This window comes from Halichoerus grypus, chromosome 6, assembly GCF_964656455.1.
Source record: "Halichoerus grypus chromosome 6, mHalGry1.hap1.1, whole genome shotgun sequence".
Lineage (NCBI taxonomy): Eukaryota > Metazoa > Chordata > Mammalia > Carnivora > Phocidae > Halichoerus > Halichoerus grypus.
Window position 1 is genome coordinate 122,416,100 of NC_135717.1, and position 22,579 is coordinate 122,438,678.

The 22,579-nt window shown below is 62.1% G+C and overlaps 1 protein-coding gene across 1 annotated transcript in view; it reads left to right on the forward strand.

The window, feature by feature from the left end:
* LRP1 (LDL receptor related protein 1) overlaps positions 1-22,579 on the forward strand; it is an 80,684-nt gene that overhangs the window by 50,351 nt on the left and 7,754 nt on the right. Inside the window, exons 35-74 of the mRNA XM_036094591.2 lie at positions 1,749-1,880; positions 2,133-2,267; positions 2,474-2,603; positions 2,743-2,869; positions 3,282-3,433; positions 3,534-3,658; positions 3,972-4,349; positions 5,658-5,847; positions 8,524-8,728; positions 9,081-9,273; positions 10,045-10,170; positions 10,369-10,497; positions 10,802-10,921; positions 11,075-11,188; positions 11,453-11,602; positions 11,682-11,804; positions 12,048-12,164; positions 12,346-12,474; positions 12,724-12,846; positions 12,999-13,139; positions 13,228-13,418; positions 14,263-14,446; positions 14,554-14,639; positions 14,817-14,936; positions 15,315-15,502; positions 15,639-15,844; positions 16,356-16,544; positions 17,114-17,262; positions 17,703-17,796; positions 17,916-18,032; positions 18,282-18,401; positions 18,756-18,878; positions 18,991-19,116; positions 19,490-19,606; positions 20,313-20,419; positions 20,523-20,655; positions 21,487-21,606; positions 21,716-21,838; positions 22,180-22,320; positions 22,435-22,569. Of these exons, the coding sequence (XP_035950484.1) occupies positions 1,749-1,880; positions 2,133-2,267; positions 2,474-2,603; positions 2,743-2,869; positions 3,282-3,433; positions 3,534-3,658; positions 3,972-4,349; positions 5,658-5,847; positions 8,524-8,728; positions 9,081-9,273; positions 10,045-10,170; positions 10,369-10,497; positions 10,802-10,921; positions 11,075-11,188; positions 11,453-11,602; positions 11,682-11,804; positions 12,048-12,164; positions 12,346-12,474; positions 12,724-12,846; positions 12,999-13,139; positions 13,228-13,418; positions 14,263-14,446; positions 14,554-14,639; positions 14,817-14,936; positions 15,315-15,502; positions 15,639-15,844; positions 16,356-16,544; positions 17,114-17,262; positions 17,703-17,796; positions 17,916-18,032; positions 18,282-18,401; positions 18,756-18,878; positions 18,991-19,116; positions 19,490-19,606; positions 20,313-20,419; positions 20,523-20,655; positions 21,487-21,606; positions 21,716-21,838; positions 22,180-22,320; positions 22,435-22,569 (5,808 nt within the window). The remainder of the gene's footprint in view (positions 1-1,748; positions 1,881-2,132; positions 2,268-2,473; positions 2,604-2,742; positions 2,870-3,281; positions 3,434-3,533; positions 3,659-3,971; positions 4,350-5,657; positions 5,848-8,523; positions 8,729-9,080; positions 9,274-10,044; positions 10,171-10,368; positions 10,498-10,801; positions 10,922-11,074; positions 11,189-11,452; positions 11,603-11,681; positions 11,805-12,047; positions 12,165-12,345; positions 12,475-12,723; positions 12,847-12,998; positions 13,140-13,227; positions 13,419-14,262; positions 14,447-14,553; positions 14,640-14,816; positions 14,937-15,314; positions 15,503-15,638; positions 15,845-16,355; positions 16,545-17,113; positions 17,263-17,702; positions 17,797-17,915; positions 18,033-18,281; positions 18,402-18,755; positions 18,879-18,990; positions 19,117-19,489; positions 19,607-20,312; positions 20,420-20,522; positions 20,656-21,486; positions 21,607-21,715; positions 21,839-22,179; positions 22,321-22,434; positions 22,570-22,579) is intronic.

Consider the following 22,579-nt stretch of genomic DNA (forward strand, 5'->3'; position numbering starts at 1 on the left):
AAGTGCCTCCTGGGTTAGGCGCTTAGTAAGCCCCCACCGTGTCGGGTGCTGCCGGGGAAGCCAGGGGGCAGAAGTCCCTGTCCCTGTGCCGCAGTCTTAACCAGAGAGGGGGCTCACCGGAGGGGAAACTGGACTGTGAGGCGGCTCTCCAGTGCCTGCAGGAGGGTTTTGGAGACAGAGATGTCGGCAGGCAGCGCCAGGGCCGGCTTCATGGAAGAGGGGTGCTGTGAGCTGGGTTCTGTAGGACAAGTAGGATTTGAGTGCGTGGGTCAAAGGAGAGAGGACAAGTGAGGCACGGGGTCCACAGCAAGAGGAGGATGTGTGCAGCGCCCCCGCCCCCCCGCGGCACCAAGCCCGAAGGGTGGGCAGAGTGTGGGGGGGGAATCATAGGTGATGGGCTGTGGGCTAGGGCGGGCCTCCTGTGGGTTCTCAGCAAGGAGTGCCTGGAAAGTGGTGTTTGGGGCAGATTAACCTGGCGGCAGAGAGCCGGCTGGGTGGGGGAGGGAGAAACCGAGGCAGTTAGACCAGTTAGGAGGCTATTAGCGTGAGCCCAGTGTGAAGAGATGGGGCTTAGCAGCTGGGTTGAAGAGAAGGGGTGAGACTCAGACATTTCACAAGAACTTGCTGACTGATTTATGAATTTGCCCCAGGACAGCACTTCCCAAAGTGCGCTCTGGGAACCTCCCTCTTTGATGTGGGTAGATGTTACAGAAAGAAGCACTGGGTTGAACAAAGTTTAAGTGTTTTTTGCTGCAGAACTTCTCAGAGTCTTGAATATGCAGATCTGCACTGAGATATTTTCTCAAAAGAAAACTCTAATGTTTGGGGTTGCTCCAAACTCCCTTGACTTTTTTTCACGGAGGCTGAGAAACCAGAGCCTACTGGGGGAGTCATTTGGGGCACACTGTATCCAGGGATAAAGGCAGTGGAGGATTCTGGCTCATGTTGATAGTGGCGCCTCGTAAGAAATGGGAAGAGAGGGGCACCTGGGTGGCTCAGTCGGTTAAGCGTCTGCCTTCGGCTCAGGTCATAGTCCTGGGGTCCTGGGATCGAGTCCCGAATCAGGCTCCCTGTTCAGCAGGGAGTCTGCTTCTCCCTCTCCCTCTGCCCCTCCCCCTGACTCATGCTCTCTCTCGCTCTCTGTCTCTGTCTCTCTCTCTCTCTCTCAAATGAGTAAATAATTTTTTAAAATCTTAAAAAAAAGAAGAAGAAGAAATGGGAAAACAGAATGAGACTGGCTCAGGAGTGAGGAATCAGGGATGTTGAGTTTTAGGTGTTTGAGAGAGGGTATGGATGGCACAGGCCCAACTGGGGAGGATGAAGAGCAACCCAAGATGGAAGTCTTCATTGAGGAGTCATCTAGTTCCGTTGTCTTGTCTGAACCTCCCCAGGTTCTCCCTAACAGCTTTTGAGGGTGCAGTTGCATTGAGTGAAGCAGGACTAAAGGGCCCCCTTCGGGAGAGAGAAATCCAGGTCTCTCCTGCCCTCTAGTGGGGGCTAGCAGTCTTGCAGGTTCTTCCCGAGAGCTGCTCTCCTTTCCCACCCCCCACACCCTATCAGCCAGGTGACCTCCCAGCCCAAGCTGCAGGCCTCAGGCTAAGGTGTGTGTATCTGTGTGTGGAGCGGGGAGGAGTGATGGCTGGGAGAAGATAACAAAAAGAAGCAGAGAACAATAGGTTTGAGAGTGACAGACCCCAAGCTTAAACGGGTGTCAGTGAGGCCCATGCCTGAGTGTCCTTGTGTTTCAGGTGTGGGTTCCTTTCTCCTGTACTCTGTGCATGAGGGAATCCGGGGAATCCCCTTGGATCCCAATGACAAGTCAGATGCCCTGGTCCCAGTGTCAGGGACGTCCCTGGCTGTCGGCATTGATTTCCATGCTGGTGAGTGATTTGGTGGCAGGAGGGAGTGGAACATTACCTTGGGGGTGGTGTGGGAGCCCAATGAGAGTCTGCCTGACCACAGCTGGAGGGGGAGACAACACAGCTACCCTCCCCCTCAGGCTCTGTCTTCCCTCCCAAGCCCCCTCCCCCCCCAGCACTCACCTCCATTTTGACACCATTTGATTCTGACCCCCCCCCCCCACTTTTCCCCCACCTTGTGGGACATCCTCATGTTGGCTCCTCTACCTCCAGAAAATGACACCATTTACTGGGTGGACATGGGCCTAAGCACTATTAGCCGGGCTAAGCGAGACCAGACATGGCGCGAGGATGTGGTGACCAATGGCATTGGCCGCGTGGAGGGCATCGCCGTGGACTGGATTGCAGGTGAGCTATGAGAGGGTCCTGGGTGGGCTGGGGGCCTCCAGGTGAGGCGGAGGCCTGGTGGGGGGCATGTGGGATCTCAGGAGCAGTCTGAGGAGAAGAAGTAAGCCAGAATAGATGGGGGAGCAGCAGGGATCTAGAGGCGGGAAAGGGACTAGGTACATGCATTCCCACCCAATCCCCCTAATCTCCACCCACTCCCTCCTCAGGCAACATCTACTGGACCGACCAGGGCTTTGATGTCATCGAGGTCGCCCGGCTCAATGGCTCTTTCCGCTACGTGGTCATCTCCCAGGGTCTGGATAAGCCCCGGGCCATCACTGTCCACCCAGAGAAGGGGTGAGAAGCTGGACAGGCTGCCCACTTCCCAACCCTGGCTCGGGTCTGGCCTGGTCACTCTCCACAGCCCGCACTGACGAGACCCTCTCCTCCATGGTCTGGGGACTGACCCCCAACTTCTACCTCCTCCACCCCACAGGTATCTGTTCTGGACTGAGTGGGGCCAGTATCCACGTATTGAGCGGTCTCGGCTAGATGGTACTGAGCGAGTCGTGCTGGTTAATGTCAGCATCAGCTGGCCCAATGGCATCTCGGTGGACTACCAGGTTTGGGTGCAGGCTTGGCCCTGGAGCCCACGGGATATCCGGACCCCATGCTCTGGGGGGGAGGCTCCCCTTACCCTATGCTCTGCTCCCCGTTGACTCTCCCGGTGATGAGGCCCTATTCGGTGGGGAGATACGGACCCAGGGTAGTCATGGGGTCTTCTGGCCCAGTTCCCGACCCAGAGTGGGACTCCTGCCACCCCAGAAGGGTAGGGGGGCCGTCACTCAGAAGCGAGGACTGAAGGCATGCCTAGAGGTTGTCAGATCGGCAGGTCAGAGGGCAGGGAGGATATGGAGGAAGAAAGAGAAAGACACGGGAGGCAGGAGTGAGTGGGACACGCCCTGTGGCCCAGGACACTGGGGCTGGCGGGGAGCACTGGGCATTGGAGGTGAGGTGGGTGCCTCTGGCCTATAGGATGGGAAGCTCTACTGGTGTGACGCCCGGACAGACAAGATTGAGCGGATCGACCTGGAGACGGGCGAGAACCGTGAGGTGGTTCTGTCCAGCAACAACATGGACATGTTCTCCGTGTCTGTGTTTGAGGATTTCATCTACTGGAGTGACAGGTGAGGGCTTCTGCCCTGGCCTTCTCCTCCACCATCCATTCCCGCCCTCCTGGCCTCCGTCAAGGCCCTGCTCACAGCCTAGCCCTTCCCTTCCCCCCAGGACTCACGCCAATGGCTCCATCAAACGTGGGAGTAAGGACAATGCTACAGAGTCTGTGCCCCTGAGAACGGGCATCGGTGTCCAGCTCAAAGACATCAAAGTCTTCAACCGGGACCGCCAGAAAGGTGAGGCTGGGGCCCTGGGCCAGGCAGGAGAGGCACACGGGGGGCCCCCTGGCCTGGGAGTGATCCCCTGGAGTGAGAGGGGCTGGGAGAGATGCGGGACCCACGGGGCACTTGGCAGCAGCCCCAGAGAGCCGAGAGGGGGAAGAGAGGCTGAGGAGCTCTAGGACCGGTCCGGGAGCCGAGCGCAGGGGCCGGGAGGGTTGCCGGTGCTGAGGCCCCGTGGTGCCGCAGCCAGAGTCTCCACCGGCCGGGAGGTCGGAGGCACCGGCGAGCTACGCTCTGTGACCATCTCCTTCCCCGCGCCCTCCCGCAGGCACGAACGTGTGCGCGGTGGCCAACGGCGGGTGCCAGCAGCTGTGTCTGTACCGGGGCGGGGCGCAGCGGGCCTGTGCCTGCGCCCACGGGATGCTGGCTGAAGACGGGGCGTCGTGCCGCGAGTACGCCGGCTACCTGCTTTACTCAGAGCGCACCATCCTCAAGAGCATCCACCTGTCTGACGAGCGCAACCTCAACGCGCCCGTGCAGCCCTTCGAGGATCCTGAGCACATGAAGAATGTCATCGCTCTGGCCTTTGACTACCGAGCAGGCACCTCCCCGGGCACCCCCAACCGCATCTTCTTCAGCGACATCCACTTCGGGAACATCCAGCAGATCAACGATGATGGCTCGGAGAGGACCACCATTGTGGAGAGTGAGCCCAGACCCCGATCCTCCCCGGGAAGGGGAGGCTCGAGGGCTGTGGGGAGGACCGGCACCGCCTGAGGGGAGAAGCCCTCGGCCTGCCCAGCGTGCCCCAGATCTGAATCCCAGCTGTGACTGCATCCCTGACAATTCGCCAGCTAACCACACTGCACCCATTATAGTTACTTGAAAGTTTCTCCTCATTTGGAGTCAGAGTCGCCTCCCCTCTTCCTTCCCCCTCTGGCCCTAGTTTGCCCCCAGGTGGCACAGAATAAGCCAAAGCTCTGCTCTGTGTGGCCGGGACTCACGGCACAGGCTGCAGAGAGTCTGGGTTCAACCCCAGACACAGGATTTCCGGCACCTGGGCCAGTTGCCTCTGCTGTCCAAGCCTCAGATGTCTCATGTGCATAGAGAGAGAGGGTCACCTGAAGGGCAGGTGTGACAGCTTAGCTCAGCACAGGACATGTGTGCATGCTCCACAGAGAGTACTGAGAGCTAGAGATAGCATCCTAGAACAGCTGTTCGGCTCTTTGCAAAGCGCTCTTTTGTTCCGCTACGGTTTTCTCTTCTGGCTGGATAACCCGTGATCCTTTGACTCACTCCTTTGCTCATTCCTTCATCCATCCTGTCCACAAAGACCTGCCAGTCACGGAACTAGATGCTGGTATCCAGCGATGGTATGCATCTGTCCGTTGAACCTCCTCTGGACATGTCCCGCTCCACGCAGAACGCGCCTGTCTAAAAATGTGTCCAAAGCTAAACTAGATACTCTGCAACCGTAGCTTGATCAAGAGAGACTGGCAAGAACTGTCCCCTCCCTTCGGGCCATTGTTTAAGCTACAGTACTTCTAATGCTGCAGCCTTCTGGCAAGCGCAGCGTCATACAGCTAGAAGCCACGAAAACCCGAGGCTTTTTCTCTTGGGCTATGGTTCCACTAGTCATCGTGCACTTAATTCTTTAACCAGAGTTTAGGATGTTTACAGACAATCCGGTTCAGGTCTTGTTCAGTTGGAAGCTCCCAGTACAGCCCAAGTCGGGTGTGATTTACCAAAATCCATAAAGCCATTTCTACCCAGCTGTGGGGAGACGCAGGAAGAGGGGTCAGGGAGATGCACCATGGATCATTTGCGTAGAAAATAGGGAAGGATTGGGGGGGCTTGGGGGTGCCCAGGGCTGTGCTTCCACGTGCCCCCCAGCTCCCACACATCCCCATACAGCCCCAATATGCCAGAGGAGTGGGTGCTCCAGGCTGTCATCCCCCTTCGGCTCTGCTCCCTGGCCCCATCCCGACCCACGACTGCTCCTCTCCCGTTGCAGATGTGGGCTCCGTGGAAGGCCTGGCCTATCACCGTGGCTGGGATACCCTCTACTGGACAAGCTACACAACATCCACCATCACCCGCCACACAGTCGACCAGACCCGCCCAGGGGCCTTCGAGCGTGAGACGGTCATTACCATGTCAGGAGACGACCACCCACGGGCCTTTGTGCTGGATGAGTGCCAGAAGTGAGCTGCTGGGTGCAGGGAGTGGGGAGCGGGGAGGGCTAGGCCACAGGGTGGCAGAAGCTGCCCCAGGCAGCCCCGGGTAGGGGTGTAGCGGCAGGAGAGGCTGACTGTCCCCCGAGATCAGCTACCTCCTTGCTTTGTGACCTTGGACCAGCTATATGAACTGTCTGAGCTTCAGTTTCCTCATCTGTAATATGACAATAATATTTCCGGTGCCTGAACCAAGGGGAGGATCAGGGGGACTCTGAAGGACAATTCTGGCTCAGTGATGAATTGATTCATTCATCAGAGAGCCATGGTCAAGGCACATAGTAGGTCCTCTGTGTTTCTGGCACGCGAAGCTTCAGGCAAAGGTTGTTCACTGAACACCTACTGTATGGAAGCCTTCATCCGGGCCCATTTAAACCACCTCGCTGGGGCGAGAAACCATAGTGCTGGGAAGCGCAGAGCCCCGTATAGGACGGTATGTGGTGACCAAGAAGCATCCCAGAGGCCATGCTGTGGCCCTGGGCCTAGACGTGGGGAGGCCAGGGAGGGGCAGCCCAGACATAGGGCAATGCTTTGAGCAACCGCTGGAGGAGGGGGAGTGCTCTAGGCAGGGAAGGACTGTGAGGGGCCTACCCATGCCCGGTCAGGGAGTCCCCATGGGCAGGAGCAGGCATGCAGATGGCCCAGGAGGCTGGGATCAGGATGCAAGGGAGTCCAGAGCACGAGTCAGGAGGACTTGGGAGGAAATACCCCCGGGTCTCCACCTGCTCTGCTCTCCTGCAGGGCCAGCCCCCCCGCTCCATTTCCAATGTATGGGCCTCTGGTGAACCACCCCCTCACCTTAGAAATCCTGGCCCACGTGAAAGCAAAACTGTTTTCCCCAGAACTCAGCAACCCTTGGAATATTTTCCCAAAGCTTTGCTAGGAAACTAAGGGACAAACAAAACCCCAAAACAGCTGCTTAGAAACGGGGAGTGTACCGAACCTAGATTCCTTACCCTGATGTCACTCAAGTCCAGCCTCAGCCCGGCCTGCCTGGCCCTGCAGACGAGGACAAGGGCCCTCTCCCTGGTCTGCCTCACCCTGGCCTGCACATACATGGCTCAAGACAAAGATCCTCTCTTCCCTCTGTGACCCTTGGTGACTTTAGCTGCTTGGGCTGGCCCCAGGGCCTGTCGCTGATGGGCCTGGAGCCTCCATGAAGGGGTGGTGCTGCTGGGTACCCCTGCCTGCCTCCCACCCCCAATCCAGAGGTGATGGAGCACTGTGGCTTCTAGAAGCTCCCTCATGGCTGCCCACCAGGTTCCTTTGTTCTGAGCCCAGGGGATTCCATCATTCACTCAGCAAATGGCTTTTGAGAACCAACGATGTGCCGAGGAGCCAGGGGAGGATGAGATGGACCTTGGCTCTACCTCAGGCCTATTTGATGTTAATCATGAGGCTTCAGGGAGCTTTATGAGTGTGTAACAGGACGTGACCCAGCTGGATATCAGGAACGCGTCCTCAAGGCGGCAGCACCTGAGCTGGGGTCTGGAGGATGACCCAGGTGAACTGAAGCCAGGGCAGGGTGCAGGAGAAAGAGCTGAACTCTCTGGGAGAGGCCCTCTCTTGGCCAGAAGGAGCGAGTGCTGGGGGGGCAGGCAGTGTGCACCCAGATGAAGGAGACAGGGACCTCCTGCTGAGCCTACCCTACAGCTGGCCCTCAGGGAAGCCCCCCCTCCCGGGCCTCCCCCACCCCCACCCCAGCCCCTTCCTGGGACATGGTTTTACCAAGCCTGGAAGCCTCAGCTGTGGGACATGTCCTTCTTCCACACGCAACAGTTTATCACGGTAAAAGGAAAGCCACTTCCTACCACAGAGTCAACTGGGCCCTACCTGAGGGTATGGAAGTCCCTGGTTGGGGACCAACAACGCCAGGAGGCTGACTCTAGCAGCTGTGCCTGGGACACCCATTTTCTCCTATGGAGGCCAGAGAGAGATGGCACCATCCTCGATGGCATCATGCCACCATCCAAACTCCCATCCTGATTCCAGGAGCCATCCAGAACCGCCCCCAAGCTGCGGCTCAGACTCCAAATAAGCAAAAGCCTGAAATTATGGAGAGGGTGCTTTTCAAGAACTTCTTGAGGGTAGGATCTGTGTGTCCCTGGCACTGGCAGACACGAGACGCTCACAAGGGTGTCCTGGATGCCGGGCGAAAAGCAGTTAAGAATAAAAGACTGGGAAATAGTCATATGACATCATTAGGTGAACATTAACTCTTAATCCTTCAACCATTCTACGAGGCAGGTAGTAGTATTATCCCCGCCTCATAGAGAAGGAAACTGAGGCACAGAGAAGTTAAGTCACTTGCTGAGGTTCCTCACTGGTAAGTGGCAGGGCTCCGATCGGAACCCAGAGCCTGCCTTACTTGGCTACACTGTCTCTCAGTAAAAGCAGATAGTCGTTTCCCAGACGCTGAGAAATACGTGTACACGCGTACCCACACAGAGACCCTGTGGCAGCTGCCCCCTCTGGGCGCCGGGGCTGTGTTGGCCTTGGTGGCTGTGAGGCTGCCTGGGGTGCTGGCGTCTGGGTCACACCCTGGCCGACCCTTGGGTTCTGGTCGATTCCTGGCCCTCGCCCGGGCCCTCCACGACAGACTCCCCGGCTTTGACTCCTGATCCCCGTGGCCCTCCCTTCCCCCAGCCTGATGTTCTGGACCAACTGGAACGAGCAGCACCCCAGCATCATGCGGGCAGCCCTGTCGGGAGCCAATGTCCTGACTCTCATCGAGAAGGACATCCGCACCCCCAACGGCCTGGCCATCGACCACCGTGCCGAGAAGCTCTACTTCTCCGACGCCACCCTGGACAAGATCGAGCGGTGCGAGTATGACGGCTCTCACCGCTATGTGAGTCTGGGGTCGCCGACGGAGCGGGGGGCTCGAGGCGGGCTGGGGTCAGGGGACGGCTGGTCAGCCAAGAAGGAGATGGCCCAGGCAGAAAGGGAGGCGCCCTGGTGGGATGATTCTGGAGGAGAATGAGGCACAAACATTGCCCCTTAGCTGTGTGGCCGCGTGCGGCCCTCATCCTGTGCAGGCTCGGCTTCCTCGTCGGTTCAGTGTGGAAACGGCAGGATGCGTCTGTGGGTCCTTCCCCTTCCAGACCGTGTCCGGGGACCCTCGCCCCTGGGGCCAGCTGCAGTGGGGTGGACTTGGGAGAGGCCCAAGCCTGCCCGTGATGGGCCCCGTGCTGTTGCCACAGGTGATCCTGAAGTCGGAGCCAGTCCACCCCTTCGGGCTGGCTGTGTACGGGGAGCACATCTTCTGGACCGACTGGGTGCGGCGAGCCGTGCAGCGGGCCAACAAGTACGTGGGCAGTGACATGAAGCTGCTGCGCGTGGACATCCCCCAGCAGCCCATGGGCATCATCGCCGTGGCCAATGACACCAACAGCTGTGAGTGGGGCCACTGCCACCAGCCTTGCTCTCCTGCCCATGGTGCCAGCACGTACACACACACACACATGCACGCACACACACACGCACACACGCACTACACCCTGGTCTTGTTCTCCCAGAGCCTCCATGCGCAGACATACACTTGTACACACCTTCACCCCCAAGAAACTCCAAAATGCCTAATGCTCCTCTACTCCAGCTCCCTCAAGACATCTTTGCACGCGCACGCACACACACGTACGCACATTCACACTACCCACCACTGGTCTCACCTGAATCCTTGGACACCCCAGCACATGCCCTAGTCCTTCTCCCACCCAGAACCACATGTGCCCCCAGAGCTGATCACACACATCCCAGGCTCTGCCTACCCCATGCTCTGCGTGCATGTGTGCATGTACATGCGTGTGCACAGAGACACTCCCACCCTGGATCTGCCTTGCCCAGTGGCCCCCACCCAGATCCGTAGCTTTCCCAGGCCTCTCACACATACTCCTGGGCCCCACCACGATGCTCCTTAGACTTGAATCTCCCCAAGCACACAACGAAGCCCTCATCATCCCCCTAAGAGCACCCCCCCCCACCCCAGGCCCACCCCAAACACTCCCCCTGGCCCTCCCATAGCACCTTTTCTGCTCCCTCAGCCGGGTGCCGCTGTGCCAGGGCTGGGGCTAGGAAGCTCCATGAAGCTGTGTGAGTGGGTGTGGGCATCCCGTGTGTGCACAGCCGGGGACACTCCTAGCCCATTGTCGTCCGTCCCTGTTCCAGGCGAGCTCTCCCCTTGCCGCGTCAACAATGGGGGCTGCCAGGACCTGTGTCTGCTCACTCACCAAGGCCATGTCAACTGCTCTTGCCGAGGGGGCCGCATCCTCCAAGAGGACCTCACCTGCCGCGGTGAGAGACGGGGGACACTGGTGGGGGACCCTGGGCACACGCTGGGGACCATCGCCTCCCAGACTCCAACAGCCCGGCCCCCCGAATAGTTTTACCAAGGAGAAACTGAGGATGACCTGAGTTCCGGGGGGCAGAGGGGTAGAGGCATTTGAGGCCCCAGGGCCCAGGCTCATGAGGCTCCCTCCACGCCCCCTCCAGCCGTGAACTCCTCCTGCCGGGCACAAGATGAGTTCGACTGTGCCAACGGCGAATGCATCAACTTCAGCCTGACTTGTGATGGTGTCTCCCACTGCAAGGACAAGTCTGACGAGAAGCCATCCTACTGCAGTAAGGCGCCCCCGCAGCCTCAGCGCCCCGCCTTCCTCCCTTCCCCCTGGCCTCCAGGCCCCCCAGCCTCTGCCTCCGGCAGGGCCCAGTGTGGGAGTGAGGGGAGCAAAACCTCCATGACCCACTCCGTGGCTGAGGAGTCTGGGGAGGTCGTGAAGGGCAGAAGCACCGCTAACCCTGGGCCAGACCCAGAGCAGGGCTGAGCAGGTTGTCAAGGGAACAGACGAGCGAGGTCCCATCGGAGGCAGCGCCTCCCCCGGAGCTGCTGCTGACTGGTGGCCCGCTCCCCCGCTCCCCTCCGCAGACTCACGCCGCTGCAAGAAGACCTTCCGCCAGTGCAACAACGGGCGCTGTGTGTCCAACATGCTCTGGTGCAACGGGGCGGACGACTGCGGGGACGGCTCCGACGAGATTCCCTGCAACAGTGAGTGGGACCCCGCTTCCGCCCCCCCCCACCTCCCCAGGCCCCACGGGGTCTGCTTCAGCGCGCTCTGCGGGGGTGCCTGGGGTCTCCTGGTCCCCACGGCGGGGGGGGGGGGGCTCTGGCCTGATGATCTTGGGGTGGGTGCTGTTCTAGAGACGGCCTGCGGCGTGGGCGAGTTCCGCTGCCGGGACGGCACCTGCATTGGGAACTCCAGCCGCTGCAACCAGTTTGTGGACTGCGAGGACGCCTCTGACGAGATGAACTGCAGTGAGTGACACCAGTCCCCGGCGCCTCCTAGTCCTGCTCCCTCGCCTCCTGCCTGGCCTGCTCGCTTGGCGGCCTCGGTCCCCTCACAGCCTGTGTGCTCCTGCCCCGACGCCAGGCCTGGGCTCTGGGGTGGCGTGAGTAGAAGGGGCGGTCAGCATCTCCTCCCCTGAAGGGTACCAGGCCACTGTCTAAAACACCAAGGGCAGCTCCGGGGGAGGGAGTGTGGAGGGAACCGGGTGTCACCCGCATCCCTGCCCCCACCAGGCGCCACCGACTGCAGCAGCTACTTCCGCCTGGGCGTGAAAGGTGTGCGCTTCCAGCCCTGCGAGCGGACCTCCCTCTGCTACGCCCCTAGCTGGGTGTGTGACGGTGCCAACGACTGCGGGGACTACAGTGACGAGCGCGACTGCCCAGGTCCCTCCTCGGGCCGGGTGTGCGGCGGTCGGCGGGCCCTCCAGGGCGCCAGTGCCCTCACGCCTCCCTCTCCCCCCAGGAGTGAAGCGCCCCAGATGCCCCCTGAATTACTTCGCCTGCCCCAGCGGGCGCTGCATCCCCATGAGCTGGACGTGTGACAAGGAGGACGACTGTGAACATGGCGAGGATGAGACCCACTGCAGTGAGTGCCCCACCGCAGTGCCCACCCACCATGGCCACGGAGTCCCAGTCCATGCCCCACCTTTCAGTTCCCTCCCAGGAAGTGTCCCCTTGGGAGAAGGACCCCGGGGCCCCCCTGTCTGGCTCATGCTGAGCCCCCACAAAGGGATGCCTTGGGTCTCTCCTGTCCGTCCTCCACCTGCCTGCCCAGCAGAGTGACCTGCCATCCCCTCCCCCATCTCACTTTGGTTTCCAACCGCCCCAGACAAGTTCTGCTCGGAGGCCCAGTTTGAGTGCCAGAACCATCGCTGCATCTCCAAGCAGTGGCTGTGTGATGGCAGTGACGACTGCGGGGACGGCTCAGACGAGGCGGCTCACTGCGGTGAGGGGTGGCTGTGGTCAGCTCAGGGAGGGGCTCCTGAGGGACAGACGCCCCCACCCCACCCACACACCCACACACCCTCCTACAGGAGGGGCGGCATGAGCGTGGGGATGTCACGCCGACTGCCCAGCCCGCTGTGCCTGCTCCTGAATCTCTTGGCGGCTCCCTGTCCCCCCAACAGAAGGCAAGACATGCGGCCCCTCCTCCTTCTCCTGCCCCGGCACCCACGTGTGTGTCCCCGAGCGCTGGCTCTGTGACGGTGACAAGGACTGTGCAGACGGTGCTGATGAGAGCATCACAGCTGGCTGCTGTGAGTGGCGGGGGGGTGGTGTGAGGAGTGGGGTGGGTGGCAGGTGGCCACAGCCTCACTCTACAGAAGGGGAAACTGAGGCCAAGGAGAGGCGGTGCTTCAGCCGGGGTCGCTCAGGTGGTTAGTGGCAGAGCCCTGTCTACAACCCAGATGGCTGTCTGTGCACTCGGACCCCACGAAGGTCCCGGGGGCAGGCAGCGCTGGTCAGGTGGGGGCTGAGGGGCCACGTCCGCCCGTCTCCACCCGCAGTGTACAACAGCACCTGCGACGACCGCGAGTTCATGTGCCAGAATCGCCAGTGCATCCCCAAGCACTTCGTGTGCGACCACGACCGGGACTGCGCGGACGGCTCCGACGAGTCCCCCGAGTGTGGTGAGGGTGCTGGGCCTCCGGCGGGTGGGCCGGCCTGCGGGGGGTGGGGGGCCCGAGTGGCGGTGGCAGCAGGGGCGTGCCCTGCCCTCCCTGCACCTGGGCCCCGCCGGAGCCTCCAGCCTCACCCCCTCACCCCGCCCCTCCGCCCCCAGAGTACCCGACCTGTGGCCCCAACGAGTTCCGCTGCGCCAACGGGCGCTGTCTGAGCTCCCGCCAGTGGGCATGCGATGGTGAAAACGACTGCCACGACCAGAGCGACGAGGCCCCCAAGAACCCGCACTGCAGCAGCTCAGGTGGGCCCAAAGCCCGGCCCCTCCCCAGCTTCGCCCCCCCCATCCCCGCAGCCCCCCTCCCCCCGCTGACCTGCCCCTCCCCCCCCAGAGCACAAGTGCAACGCCTCCTCGCAGTTCCTGTGCAGCAGCGGGCGCTGTGTGGCCGAGGCTCTGCTCTGCAACGGGCAGGACGACTGCGGGGACGGCTCGGACGAGCGCGGCTGCCACGTCAACGAGTGTCTCAGCCGCAAGCTCAGTGGCTGCAGCCAGGACTGCGAGGACCTCAAGATTGGCTTCAAGGTGTGCCCCACCCCGGAGTGGGAGCTCCCACACCCCCAAGGCCGGCAGGAGCTCCGTTCCCCACCCCCTATTCATTCATTTGCTGGCTCATTCGTTCGTTCGTTCACCGAGGGCGCATTGGGCACCTAGGCTGCCGGGCAGTGTTCCAGGCGCCGAGGCCCCGGTGGGGAACAGAAGCGAAGCCTGTGCTTGGGGGCCTCCCTCTCTTTGGACGGTAGAGCCAGCAAGGGCTGCGGGAGAAGGAGGGATGTGCAGATGTCAGGGGGGCGCCAGAGGTAGGGGTACCCAGCTCAAGGGCGAGGCCCGACGGGAGCACCGAATCTGGGAGTTTTCACCGTAGAGACAGCATTTAAATCCGTGAGCCCAGAGAAGTTCCCCAAGGGAGTGAGTGTAGATGGAAAAGAGGGGAGGCCCAAGGCCTGAGCCCTGTGCTCAGCCACACCAAGGCCGGTGGGGGGTGGTTTGTGAGGGCGGCCGGCAGAGGAGCCTGAGAAGGGGCAGCGGCTGGGGTGGGAGAGCAGCCAAGTGAAGAAAGCCTCGGAGGAGGAGCATGATCAGCTCCGTCAGATACTGCTCACGGGCCACATAAGATGAGACCTAAGCGTCATCCTCTGGGGATAGAAGCACGGTGGTCATGGGTCACCGCCGCATGAGAGCCAGACTGCTGGCATGGGGCAGCTCAGTCCGTGCTTGCTGCCTGCCCACCCTGCCAGCCTCGGTTTCCCCAGCAGAGCCAGCCGCCCCGGGGTGGAGAGAGCCGGAGCGCCAGTCTCCAGGGGCGGGGTGGGGGAGGGGAGGCCCAGACCCCTGCGTATGCCCAGCGCAAGGCTCCCTGTGCCCGCAGTGCCGCTGCCGCCCCGGCTTCCGCCTGAAGGACGACGGCCGGACGTGCGCTGACGTGGATGAGTGCAGCTCCACGTTCCCCTGCAGTCAGCGCTGCATCAACACACACGGCAGCTACAAGTGCCTGTGCGTGGAGGGCTACGCCCCCCGCGGTGGCGACCCCCACAGCTGCAAAGCCGTGACTGGTGAGACGGGCACCCGGAGGGCAGCCGACGGCTCGCACAGCTGGGGGCCGGGGGTGCTGGCACGTGCCGCAGCTGAGCCGGGCTGAGCCAGGACGCTCTCTCTCCAGATGAGGAGCCGTTCCTGATCTTTGCCAACCGGTACTACCTACGCAAGCTCAACCTGGATGGCTCCAACTACACGCTGCTTAAGCAGGTGCCGGGCCTGGCCCTCCTCACCCCACCTGTCTCCCCAGGCCCAGAGCTAGTACCCTGCCCTGTACAGCCCCCTCATCCTCCCCACTTGGGCCCATGTTCGTCACCCCTACTGACTTCTCCAGCCACCCGTGTCCTGATCCTGTGGTCCTCCTTCTCCCGCACCCCCCATATCCAGGGCCTGAACAACGCCGTCGCCTTGGACTTCGACTACCGAGAGCAGATGATTTACTGGACGGACGTGACGACCCAGGGCAGCATGATCCGAAGAATGCACCTTAACGGGAGTAACGTGCAGGTGATGCCCGGGTCACTGCACAGCTCTGCTTGTCCTGGCTTCTCCCTCCCCTCCAAGCTCAGAGAGTGAGGTCTGGGAGATTCCTCCTGCTCTTTTCCTAGTCATCGGTAGCTTCCCCCTTAGGGCTGGCCTCTCTTAAATGCACACCCCAGATACTATGGGGCTTGGGGTGCGGTCTCTCTCACCTGGAGACCCCTGCCCTAGAGCCTCCGCTGACACCAGGCCCAGCGCTGGGCCTTTTCCATCCGTTGTCCTCCCTGCCAAGCTGGAGGACAGAGCTCCGCTTCACTTCACACCTGGGGGAAGCTGGGCCCCAGAAAGACTGAGGGTCCCGCCCCAGGTCACCCAGAGCTCTTCCTTCCCTGCCCCTGCCCACAGGTGCTGCATCGGACAGGCCTCAGCAACCCGGACGGACTGGCTGTGGACTGGGTGGGCGGCAACCTGTACTGGTGTGACAAAGGCCGGGACACCATCGAGGTGTCCAAGCTCAACGGGGCCTACCGGACAGTGCTGGTCAGCTCTGGCCTCCGTGAGCCCAGGGCTCTGGTGGTGGATGTCCAGAATGGGTACGTGGGTGAAGAGGGTTGGGGGAGCCCCTGAAAGCCAGCAGTGTGCTCAGGCATCCAGGCCCAGCCTCCCTGTGGGCTCCCAGTGGGACCAGTCACAGGATCTCTTAGGGCTCACTGCCTGCCCACCTGCCAGGTACCTGTACTGGACAGACTGGGGTGACCACTCACTGATCGGCCGGATAGGCATGGATGGGTCTGGCCGCAGTGTCATCGTGGACACCAAGATCACATGGCCCAACGGCCTGACACTGGACTACGTCACCGAGCGCATCTACTGGGCTGATGCCCGCGAGGACTACATTGAGTTTGCCAGCCTGGACGGCTCTAATCGCCATGTCGGTCAGTGAGGCTGCCTGCGCACAGCAGACCTGGGGGCTGGGGGTCTGAGGCTCCGGAGGATCAGGCCACTGGGGCAAGAGCATAGGATTAAAAGTCGGAGGGCATGGTCTGAGGACACCACCCACCAGGGGTATGGGGGGTCCAGAACATCTCAGCTTACAGCCTTGGACAAGCCCAGGCATGAGGCCACCATCTGCAACCTCGGGAAGGAGAAAGAGAGGTCCCTTCTTATGCACAGTTCGGGGGGCTCTGAGAAAGGTGAGGGTGGGAGGCCTGAGGGTGGGGTACTTTGGCACAGGGAATCATAAAATATTACGGAGTAGGAACCTGTTGTCAGAGGCCCAAGTTCGAGTTCCAAGTCTGCCACTTATTAACTGCACGACCTTGGGAAGCCATTTAACCATCCGGAAGCAGGGCAAGCGCCCACCTCAAGTGGTTGTTGTGGGGTTAAGGGCGTCCAGTAGGGAAGGTGCTGACCGGCTGCCGGGCCTATTCCCTCCCCGGTCTGCAGTGCTGAGCCAGGACATCCCACACATCTTCGCACTGACCCTGTTTGAGGACTATGTCTACTGGACCGACTGGGAGACCAAGTCCATCAACCGAGCCCACAAGACCACGGGCACCAACAAGACACTCCTCATCAGCACCCTGCACCGGCCCATGGACCTGCATGTCTTCCACGCCTTGCGCCAGCCAGATGGTGAGTAGCCGAGTGGGGGGGAGCAGATGAAGGGTGAGCCTGGTACCAGGGGCCCCTGTGGGAGGATGGGGCCCAGCAGGACTGGTTGCAGCCCGCCCCTTCTCCAGCATTGCCTGAGACGTGCTTGCCAGACACTGGGAGATTAGGGGGCCTGTAGACAGGCCAAGATCTGGCTTTCAGGAGTTACAGCCCAGCCCGGGGCCAGCCGCGGAGTCTCGTAGCAGCAAGCCCCTGAGGGTGCGGACCACCGAGGTGGGACCCCAAAGGCAGGCAGGCCGTAGCTGAGGGCGGGCCCAGGGGAGGCAGTGTACGAGGCTTCAGGGCTGGCCTGATCCTGGGACCTCAAGAAGAGTCCTCTCCTTTCTCTGGCTTCAGCCTCCTCCTAAGCGAGTAGGATTTGGATCCGTCCTACCTCTGCCAGGATAGAGTGGGCTAGGCAGCCTTCAGAAGACCAGAAAGTGTGGCACCAGGGAGTGCCGGCTTCACTCTGCCGGAGGCCCGTGGCTCAGGGAGCCTGGCCCATACACTGGGCCCAGTCGGCTGCGCTTTAGCCACTTTCTCTCCGGCAGTGCCCAATCACCCCTGCAAGGTCAACAATGGTGGCTGCAGCAACCTGTGCCTCCTGTCCCCCGGGGGGGGCCACAAATGTGCCTGTCCCACCAACTTCTACCTGGGCAGTGATGGGCGCACCTGTGTGTCCAACTGCACAGCAAGCCAGGTGAGGCTCTTCCCCCTGAGCCCCATTCACCAATGCCTCGCTCCCCCAACCCCCCACACCAGTACCCCCACTCCTCCTCAGACCCCAACACCCGCTCTAATGTCCTCACGCCATCTGGTTTTTCCACGCTAACGCCCCCACATTTCTTGCCTACCTCTTGTCTCCCCACAGCAATACTTTTATACCCGTCACCTCACACAAACACTCCCACACCCTAACCCTGGCCCTCCCTCCCCAGTACCCCCCACGCTGACCCCCCCACGGATACCCCATCACCTGGCCTTCCTGCACTCCTCACATCCCAACCTTCCATCCAGCTCAGCGCCCCCACAAAATACCCTGACCCTCCCGCTTCTTTGAAACATCCCAGCCCCTCAAAAGAAATCCTCCCAAGTTCCCCAGACCCCCACCAACCCCTCTTGCCCCCACCTGCCCTCCAGTTTGTGTGCAAGAACGACAAGTGCATCCCCTTCTGGTGGAAGTGTGACACGGAGGACGATTGTGGGGACCACTCAGACGAGCCCCCGGACTGTCGTAAGTGCCCAGAGCAGGGGTGGCAAGAGGGTCCTGGCTGGTGGCAGCCTGACTCCCGAGGCTCTAAGTGGCCATGCCCAGCCCCAGCCCTTCTGACTCTGAGGCTCCCCTCCCGGCAGCCGAGTTCAAGTGCCGCCCGGGACAGTTCCAGTGCTCAACGGGCATCTGCACCAACCCTGCCTTCATCTGTGATGGGGACAATGACTGCCAGGACAACAGTGACGAGGCCAACTGCGGTAAAGGGCTGCCCAGCCACCGGCTGCCCTTCTTCCCCCCCCTTCTCCCTCCCTGGGATTTGGAGGTTTCATACTACACTCCAAGGGCAAGGAAGCTCGGCCCACAACAGCCTCCTCTCCAGGCTGGACTCCTGCTACTCTGGGCCCTGAAGCCAAAGGCTCACTCCCGAGGGGGTGGGGCGTCCCTTCCCTGCCCCCGAATCCTCTGCCCTCCATTAGTTACCCTCCCCTCCTTCCCACCTCCCACAGATATCCACGTCTGCCTGCCCAGTCAGTTCAAGTGCACCAACACCAACCGCTGTATTCCCGGCATCTTCCGCTGCAACGGGCAAGACAACTGTGGGGACGGGGAGGACGAGAGGGACTGCCGTGAGTGCCCGGAACTGTGGGCGGGGAGCGGGCTGGTGGGCAGACAGGCACAAGAACACAGTCCACAGTGAGATCTACCCACCGCTTCTTCCAGGGGCCGCGCCGCTCTCCAGGAACGTTATTAGATGGGCAACATAAATTATATTGGGTGTGACTTGGCTTGCTCATGAAATCATCATGCTCGGCATAGAGATGTGCAGACCAAAAGCACCCAAACTGGAGCTAAATGGTCCCTTTCTCCTAAGAAATTGCTGGCAGGACCAGGGCCAGAGCTTGGAAGAGGGAGAAGGTGGTGATCTTGAGCTGTGGTGCAGGTGCAACGGGCAGGTCCTCACTCTCTCCCCCACTCTGCAGCCGAAGTGACCTGTGCCCCCAACCAGTTCCAGTGCTCCATCACCAAGCGCTGCATCCCCCGAGTCTGGGTCTGTGACCGGGACAACGACTGTGTGGACGGCAGCGATGAGCCCGCCAATTGCAGTGAGTGGCCTGGTGCCCCTGGATCCCACCTGCCCTCCGTAGTGTCGGCTGCTCCCGCGCCCCCCCCACTCCTGCGAGGAGCCTCCCCCTCACCACCGGCCGCCCCTTGCAGCCCAGATGACCTGCGGAGTGGATGAGTTCCGCTGCAAGGACTCGGGCCGCTGTATCCCGGCGCGCTGGAAGTGTGACGGAGAGGACGACTGTGGGGACGGCTCCGACGAGCCCAAGGAAGAGTGTGGTGAGCCTCCCCGTCCCCGCTCTCAGGTGAAGGCGTCCAGCTGGCCTCCCGTGCCCACCACCTCCCGTCTGATTCCTCGTCCCCGCCCCCACCGGCCCCTCAGGAGCACACACCTGTGTGGAATCTTCTCTGCCCACCCCACACAGGGGGCTCTGTCGTCCCCGCCCCAGGGCAGCTCCTCTCACTCGTGCCCCTCCCGCCTCATAACCTCCTTGCGGACCCCGCATCTCAACCAGAGCGCTGCGTGGCCTCCCCCTTGCCTCCCTCGATCCCACTCCTGGCCATCCTGCCGTGCCTGTCCGAAACCCTCATACCTGCCCCCGCTCCGTCCCTGACGGCCCCGACGTTTGCCCCCCAATCTTGCCTCCCCTAGACGAGCGTACCTGCGAGCCCTACCAGTTCCGCTGCAAGAACAACCGTTGCGTGCCAGGTCGCTGGCAGTGCGATTATGACAACGACTGTGGGGACAACTCGGATGAGGAGAGCTGCAGTATGTGCCCTCCCACCCCCGCCCCGGCCCGCAGGCTCCCCGCACCCAGACACCTGGGGCCCCTCCCCTCTCAGCACCCCTGCCCCCGCCAGGCCGCAGCGGGGGCAGGCGGCCACCTCCCAGGGCTGGGGGTCAGGTGCCGCCTCCCTGCTCACCCCACCCCACCCCGCTCCATGTCGTGTATTTGAGTCTGTGCCATTTCACCTCATCTCATGTTTCTCTCCATTTTCACACTGTCCTCTCGGGGTTGCAGAGGTAGGTATCTCCGATGTGCCCGTGCTCCCACCACACCCCCCGCCACTGCCCCAGAGCCCACCCGTCCCTGTGCTGTGCCTCAGCCCATCAGCCTGTACTGGCCTCTCCCTAAACCCTGGTGCTTGTCTCAGTGGTCTTGTCCCTCTCCTGTTCCCCTCGATCCCCCCGCACACAGTCTGTCCTGAGGGCAGAGCCAGGGACCCATGCCCTCTCTCGTGTGGCTGGCCCAGAGGGGTAAGTGTGAGCCCCTGCTGGACCCAGCTAATCCCGTGAGGGCAGCCAGTTGGCTCGCTCGCCATTGGCTGAGCATCTTGGTCATTATGCCAGTCACCTGTGGCTCTCAGGGACACAGGGATGGGTGGTATCGCTCTGCCAAGGGCTGGAGAAAGCCCGAGGGCTGAGTCCCTGTGCCCACCCTCCTGGGGCCTGTCTCTCCCCTGTCCTTCTCCAGCCCCTCGGCCCTGCTCCGAGAGTGAGTTCTCCTGTGCCAACGGCCGCTGCATCGCTGGGCGCTGGAAATGCGATGGGGACCATGACTGCGCAGATGGCTCCGACGAGGTGGGGAGGGGGACCAGCGGAGGGAGGGGTGGCCTCCGGAGGATCGGGGCGGGACTGCAGGGGTGCCCCGATCTGACCGGGATGCCCGCTCCTGTGCCCACAGAAAGACTGCACTCCCCGTTGTGACATGGACCAGTTCCAGTGCAAGAGCGGCCACTGCATCCCCCTGCGCTGGCGCTGTGATGCGGATGCCGACTGCATGGACGGCAGCGACGAGGAGGCCTGCGGCACTGGCGGTGAGCCCCTCCCGCCGCCCCCGCGCAGCCCAGTCACCGTGCCTTCTCTCCTGTAGTCACTGCTCAGGCAAAAAATCGTTCTTAAGCACCTATCGGGTGCCAGGCGCTGTCCCAGGCATCGGGGATAGAGCAGTGGACAAGACCCAGGGCCTCAGGCTACATTTCTGTGCGGGTTGTGCCCTCCACAGCAGCACTTAGTCAGGGGGCCAGCTGGACCCAAATCCCGCAGAAACCCATTGGCTGTGTCCATCCAGGCTCCACACGAGTTCCCACAGGGCAGTCCCCGCTCACTTTCCTTTCCCTTTCCCGGGGCAAGGAAGAAGCCCCTGCCCCTGGCTGACCTGCCTGGGCTCAGTGGCCCAAGGCCACATGGTGAAGCTTGCATAAGAGAAGTCTGGGGCTTGGAGCAGAGATCCCCCACCCCCACCCCCACACCGACAGGGAGGGCAGACGCTCTGGCTCTGCCCTGGTGGGCTGGAACCTAGGTCTCCTGACTCCCAGCCCAGTGCTCCTCCTTTGTGCCTGCCATTGAACTAGGGTAGGCCCCGATGCCCTGCCACAGCCAGCAGAGAAAGAGGGCCCCCTGGACCTCTCTGTACATGCTTCCCCAAAAAGGCCTCTTCTCTCCTAAATAACCAGAGGAGGCCATTCTGCTCAGCTGCAGGGCTGGTATAAAATTAGGAGGCCTGGGTTCGTTCTGGCTGGACCACTGCTTGCCTGGTGATCCCTCTGGGCCTCCACCTGTGGGGGGGGGAGGCAAGATCCTGCCGCCAGCAGCCAGCCTGGGGCTCAGGGCTCACTGTGGGCTCTTTGCGGTCCGCCGGTGCCCAGTGCGGACCTGCCCCCTGGACGAGTTCCAGTGCAACAATACTCTGTGCAAGCCGCTGGCATGGAAGTGCGACGGCGAGGACGACTGCGGGGACAACTCCGACGAAAACCCGGAGGAGTGCGGTGAGGCGGGGGGCGGGGCCCGGGGGCGGGGGCGGGGCTCTCACACCGCGCGGGGCTCCAGCGCCGCCTCCCAGGCTGATTCTGGCTCCGTGCGCTCCCACCGCTGCAGCCCGGTTCGTGTGCCCTCCTAACCGGCCCTTCCGTTGCAAGAACGACCGCGTCTGCCTGTGGATCGGGCGCCAGTGCGACGGCACCGACAACTGTGGGGATGGGACTGATGAGGAAGACTGTGGTGAGCAGGGAGCCAGTGGAAGGAGCTTGGCGCCGGCGGGCGGGCGCGCGCTGCGCCCTAGTTTGGGTGCTGCCCAGGGGCTGGGGGGTGGGCCGAGTGCGAACTGCGCCTGGGGAGGGGGAGGAGCCAAGGCCGGGAGCCCGGGGGCACTTCCTTGGGAGAGAGAAGCCCCGGGAGAAAGCCCGGGAGGCTTCCTGGCGCCTAGGTCTTGAGGTGGAGCTTGGGACTCTGAATGTTTAGGCAGCAACCCCCCGAAGCTTGACAGACAGCCACAGGGGGTCCCTGCGGCAGGAGGCCGTGGGGTGGCGAATAGTCAGATCTGAAGCCCCCGCCCTCCCCAGAGCCCCCCACGGCCCAGACCCCCCACTGCAAAGACAAGAAGGAGTTCCTGTGCCGGAACCAGCGCTGCCTGTCCTCCTCGCTGCGCTGCAACATGCTGGACGACTGCGGGGACGGCTCGGACGAGGAGGACTGCAGCATCGGTAAGCCCCGCGCTGGGCTGCGGGGCGGGGGTGGGGGGGGGCGCCGCGGGGGCAGAGAACCGAGGCCCCGGCCCAGGGCGGCTCAGGGCAGGGGACCCGCTCTGTCCCCCGCAGACCCCAAGCTGACCAGCTGCGCCACCAACGCCAGCATCTGCGGGGATGAGGCCCGCTGCGTGCGCACCGAGAAAGCCGCCTACTGCGCCTGCCGCTCGGGCTTCCACACCGTGCCAGGCCAGCCCGGATGCCAGGGTAGGAAGGC